At 42.0% G+C, this 6,000-nt stretch overlaps 1 protein-coding gene across 1 annotated transcript in view; it reads left to right on the top strand.

Moving 5' to 3' along the window:
- The window catches only part of PDIA5 (protein disulfide isomerase family A member 5), a 97,018-nt gene extending 93,137 nt beyond the window's left edge, over nt 1-3,881 (top strand). The window contains exons 16-17 of the mRNA XM_082285508.1: nt 1,032-1,166; nt 3,638-3,881. Of these exons, the coding sequence (XP_082141634.1) occupies nt 1,032-1,166; nt 3,638-3,718 (216 nt within the window). The 3' untranslated portion in view covers nt 3,719-3,881. The remainder of the gene's footprint in view (nt 1-1,031; nt 1,167-3,637) is intronic.
- The last annotated feature ends 2,119 nt before the right edge of the window (nt 3,882-6,000 follow it).

Genomic DNA, 6,000 nt, shown 5'->3' on the forward strand with positions numbered 1-6,000 from the left:
TGTGAGCAGCCTGCATTCAGAGCCCGAACTGCTGCTCACAGGAGCAGTCAGGGTGAAATCACAGCACAGGGTTCAGTTGCTTTGAGTAGAAGCCTATGAATTACATTTTATTTCAGCATCAGATCTGTTAAGGGCAGCCCCTCCTTAATTCTTCAGACAGTCAGGACTTGAATGTTCAGAGCTGCTGCTCTGGGGCTCTGAGGTTGTGTTTCCTCACCCTGCCTGTGTGGAAGCAGGCAGGGACTGAGGGTGTTGCTCCACTGCCAACAGGCTGTAAGTGTGGCAAGGCTCTTTCCTACTCAGGGTTTGTCTATGTGACAGTAGCATCTAGAGATTTCAAAAGGAATTAAAGCCCATTTTGCTAATGGCTGCATATAATGTACAGTCCTGAAAAAAGACAAGAAAGGAAATACAAACCCAGGCTGAGACTGTAAGCAAGCAGCCTTCTTCCCTATGTGCAGTGCTTGGTAGACAATGCCCTGTCCTCTTATCCATCCCCATTTGACCTTGGAAGAGCTGCATGGAGTTTAGAAAAGCTATTTGGAGTAGAAATCATTAATCTCTGAATAGGCTAAGTGACCATCCATGTTTGGTAACTTCTCCGAGCATTAGCCATGCCACAGGAAGGAGGATGGGTTAGCTGGATCATTAGTGTCAGCAAAGCCACTGTCACTGTTCATCACTTAAAACCAAAGTGGAAGAAAAATATTGCAGCATGACAGAGCTGTGACCACTGTGCTTGGATTTGGTTTTATTAACCCAGCCTCTGGATTTCCTGTTTGGAGTTGAATGCAGAGCTAAGTGGGAAGGTGATTTTCTGCTCTGTGAGTTGAACATGTCATGCAACTGCACAGGCCAGGTGATGACCATCCTCTGCTCTCCCTCCACAGCTGAACCTTTACAGAAGCCATTGCATGTTTGGCAGAAGACTTGGACCTCTCACATTGCTAAGGCTAAGATGCAGCAGCATCACCATGAAGTGGGCTCTTGCTTTGTCTTCTCCTGCCTCAGCATGATCTCTTGTGTTTCAGATCGCCTACGCTGCAGTGGACTGTGCCAAAGGACAGAATCATGACCTGTGTAAGCAGGAGGGGGTTGATGGCTACCCCACCTTCAACTATTACAACTATGGGAAATTTGTGGAAAAATATACGGGAGATCGAGGGGTAAGTGAAAGCAAGAGTTATCACCTGGTACAGGGAGGAAAGTCTCCCTGGCTGTCCTGCCTTGCAAATGAACACTGCAGAGTGAATTTCTACCATGCTGGAAGAATGTTGAACTGCCTCTGTTGCTGTCTTACATGGATTGTACCACAATCCTGTACATCTCTGCATTAGGAACACACTTGGTCTATTTTTAGGAACATGAGAAGAGGAAAAAGGATTAGATTTGGTAATGCTCTTTGTATATTTTATTCTTTAAGCTGAAGTCTGTCAGTGAATTTGGACTGAGTGAAAGGGAAGGGTTTATTGCATGTGCTGCTGGCAGAAATGCCAGAAAACACAGGACTTAACTCCTGTCAGTTCTGGATTGCATGGACACTGCAAACGTGTTACAGGTCCACTAGGCTGCCAAATGGTGACAGACCATTGGTTTTATGGCCAGGACAAAGCTGTCCTTTGGAGACTAGGGGAAAGTAAATATCTCATTTGCCCTGAATCAGATTCACTCCTGGCACTCCGGATGGGAAGAAAAATCATGCCATCTACCCCTGGGCTGAAGTTTCATTCTTTTGTCCTGCTGTGGCCAGCTAATTATATGCTATGAGGGCAAGAAATGGGGGCAGAAATGGCATAATGCCTTCAGTGGTTGTAAAGTGCCTGAAAATAAGGAAGCAGTTAAATTATTTGTGGGCTGCTTTTGTCATAACCTCCTAGAGGGAGGTTACTCCTCAGGCAGCCATTGATTACCTGCAAGAAAAACTTGGGGTCTTTGAGCCATGCAGTGATTTTGAAAAAAGATTCTTACCTGAAAGTTATTGCTGCTCTTAGAGCTCAGAAAATTATGTAGAAGCATGAATTTAAAAGCCAGGTTCTGAGGTTCTCTGTTAGTCAGGATCTTGGGGAAGCTTTCATGAAGCTTCGCCTCCCAGTTTTCTTCAGCATACTTGGACCCCAGTAATTACCATTTCATGGTGCTGATCCAGCCGTTGTTATGGAGTTTTAGTTCCAATTCTGGATCTTTTCTTAAAAGTAAAGATGGGTGCAGTAGCCAACAATTGAAGTAAGATTTCAGCCGCAGTTTTTGCATCTCTAACCCATACTTAGAGAAACTATAAATGAAAGAAAGGATCCGTGGGGGCTCATAAAAAGAATTTCTATCCAACACAGGAGTGCTCTGAGGCACAGCAGTTGGGAGATACTTGTCCTTACGCTGGATAGTGGACTAACAAATCCCCTATATGCAGCCAACCTTTCTTGGGTAAAAGTTACCCAACAGGAACATCCCAATATCTCTGCTGTTGGCTGTTCCCCTTCCACCTCTCTGGGGACCTACTGGCTTCTGCTTGTGCAGCATTGAATTAGGGTTTATCTCTTATCATGGTAATGCTGGAGGCAGTGCTTAGCACAGTGCCTTTTGTAGGGGCTGTTGATTGCCAGATATCTCCAGGTGACAAATGGCCGAAGCTTGTCACTTCATTTATTTTCAGTGGAAGAATAGTCAATAGTTTTAGGAAAGTGTTTTTGTTGTTCAGCCTTCTAAAAGCTTTGTGGTTTGGTTTTGGTTTATTTTGTTTTGTTGTTCCCCAGCATTGTTTAAAGTCTTTGACTTCTTTTAGTTGCTCTCTACCTTTGGAAAATACCTCTTCATCATCAGTTTTGAGTGGTAGATTGTGTGATGGTTTAAATGCAAAAATGGTCAGATTGGGTGGGAGCAGTGCTACTTGCCCAGAAAACTTCAGTGTTGGGGTACCAGTAGGCAGTGTATTCCAACACAGGTGTTAACATCTCCACCCATCTGAGCCTTCTGAAATGCCTGAGAACTGTGTTCACAGCTTTCCTTGGAAAAGGAAGCTGCTGGCATTCAACAGCCTTAAATCATAAGTTGTTGAAATACAGAGGTTGGAATCTAGACAACCAGGTTGAAAATTTTTGATAGTAATTTTAGTAGTAATTAAAAAAAAAGTTATTTCCATCATTGGAATGTTTGGAAAAGGAGGAAAATCGTGATCAAAACTGTTAGAGGATGAGTGGCAAGTGTGTATATAGTCAACAAACAATCCAGTAACTGCTTTTAAAATGACACAAATAACATACAAGGCAGCTTGAAAATGTCTTTTGAGTGTTTTCAACAAAAAGGCATCAATGGCAGTTCTAGTGACAGATTTTACCTTGTCCTGTGAGTTTTAGGGCCTTTTTCTCTGTGTCCCATCTCTTCAAAGTTTGACACGTGGGATGCGCATGGATATTTTCCCCTTGCATTGCACTGGAGCAGCACTGGAGCAGAGCATGGTATGATGAGGCAATGCAGAAGCAGTAACTGCTCCTTAGTTTCTGTTCTGCCATGGGGTACAGAAACTAAACAACTGCTCCTTAGTTTATATTCTGCTGGGATACAGAAGCTCAAAGTGTTCTTGATGCATTGTTTTGCTTTGTTGGTAAAAATATGACCCATATTTTTCTTCCTTCAAAACCAGGAGTCTGGATTCACCACTTTCATGCGAACCCTGAGAGAAAGAGATCATGAAAGAGTAGGCAAGAAGAAGGATGAACTGTAGTTTTTGCCTCAAAAGAAGCTTTCCGCTGCACTGTGAATGGTTCCAGGTCCTTTGTTGATGCACCTGAGACTTCACATATTCTCAAGACAGAGACTTTTTTTTTATAAATAGCCATGGCCATTTTGTACAATTTTGAAATAAAGTGAAACCACTTGATTTTTAAAAGGAAAATAAATTAGAATGTTGCCATAATGTTTTAAAGAAAACTTAGCATTCTCTCTCATGTTGGGAGACTATGCCCACTGACACTCCTATGCAATATTTTTGTAGTCTGTAGTGTGTCTGTAGGTGATGTTGTTTGTTAGGGTGAAATTTTTGTTCCGGTATTGCAGTATATGTAAAAAACAAAGGGGAGGGGACACGGTTTGGTTTGGGTTTGTTTTGTTACATTTTGTTTAAATCAGTCCAGGAAAATGGGATTTGTAAGTCACAGATTTATTCAAATGCAGTTTTACATTCTTGTGAAATAGTTATGTGTTTGTGACTGAGATTTGGGGGGAACAATTTTAAGGTGCTCAGGGATAAATAAGGTATCTGAGTTAATGAAGACATTAACATTGACCAGTCCAGATCTGTTAATTTCATTTAAACCTCTCTGGTCTTTAAATCAGAACTGTTTACATACCTTTATAAAATTTATTGAGTGAATTAAGCCACACATCAAAAATCAGCAGAGCATGGGTGAAATGAAAAACCCTCCTTCTTTGGCATCAATACTGTATTATCTGTGAGTTATGGCAGGAATGATTATCTTATAGAGGTACATGGTTACTCTTACAGGGAACAGTCTCCCTTCAAGTTATGATTGGGTCATATCAAATATCTGTTGTAAAGTGTTATGTTCAGCTGTTCTGATAAATGCATAATACTAAATGCATAATACTTACAGTAATGCAGTAATTGTGTGTATTACCTGTTTACATTCCAAAAGTTTATCTTCATTTGTAGGAGGGATTTTTCCTTTTTGCTCCTTAAGGAGTTGCACAAACAATCTCTCTCTGACAGTCATCACTGTAAAACCTGTATCAGCAGCAGTTGAAATGTGTTACACTTTTGATGCTTAAGCAAAAAAAAAAGTTGATCTGGAAGTACTTCTGTCTTCACAGGAGGGGAGAGGGAGGGGCAGGATTCACCTTGAACTAGAAATAAATTTTTAAAAAGACAAGTATTTTTATCATTAATCAGCCTTGTTCAGCGTCTTCCCCGCTGGGCCAATGACCACAGCTGGTGGTGGCTTAGGAAGAGCCGGTGCATGCAGGACGAGTTCCCACTGCCCGTGGCTGGGACATCCCAGCCTTGGGGAGTGCTGGGCAGCACTGCAGGTGTGTGGTGGTGTGAGGGTCAGCCTCCCTCTGCCCTGGCACTCCAGGGGGCACAGAACAGCTTCCCACAGCAGAGAGCTGTGACCTGGGTCTGAAACATTCCTCTTGCTCCTCAGTCTGCCTGTCTAGTTTTCTTCTAGTTTGGACCTGCAGGCCGTGCTGAGGGGCTGCTCAGGAGGTGAATGGCATCTTATCTCCTTCCTGGGTGTTTTTTCCTTCCCTCTCTTGCCTAATTAATGGCACTGTATATTTGGCACCGTTAAGCTGCTGAAGCCATTAGTGAGTATTGTGGAATACCAGCAGCCTGATTGGCCTTGTATGGTAGCCAGCTTGTTAACCATGACATCAGTTGGAATGGCCATGGAGCTGTGCCAAGTATCTTCTCTTATTAGGCACCTGATGAGCCTCTTCACCCAAAAAAATCAGCTGCCTGATAGTACATAATGTTAAAATGTAAAAGTAGCTTAATTTATGAAGTCTCTTACTCTGTTTTTTTCCCTTTCAATTAGCACAGTTACTTATGTTGTGTATAGCACTTTTACAGAAGATCATGGTAATTCTTTATTTCAAGCTATCCTCACGTAAGTAGCAGGCACTCCACCCTGCATTTAGGAAACTACATATTGATGTCATTTGATCTCAAACAGGAATTCTTCTGCTTTTAGCAAACTATCAAATATGATCAGTCCAGAACTTGCTGCATCTCTTTTGATCTCAGAGTCAAAGCAGCTGGCACTAACGAAATAACAGCCTCCAGAAAATGTTGAGCATTTCTGTGCATAGGCTGTGCCTATGTTTGTGCTAATTGGTGAGAAATGTAGACTTCTTCAAAAATAAGAAAGAAAAAAATGATAGCTTGCCAATGGTGACTTCACTAGTCAGGATCATTCTGAATTATAGGCTTTAGTAAATGTTTAGGATAAGACAATTGCACACTGTGCTTCAGACTAGTAATTCCTT

The sequence above is a fragment of the Coloeus monedula genome, assembly GCF_965178545.1.
Source record: "Coloeus monedula genome assembly, chromosome: 7".
NCBI classification, from domain to species: Eukaryota; Metazoa; Chordata; class Aves; order Passeriformes; family Corvidae; genus Coloeus; species Coloeus monedula.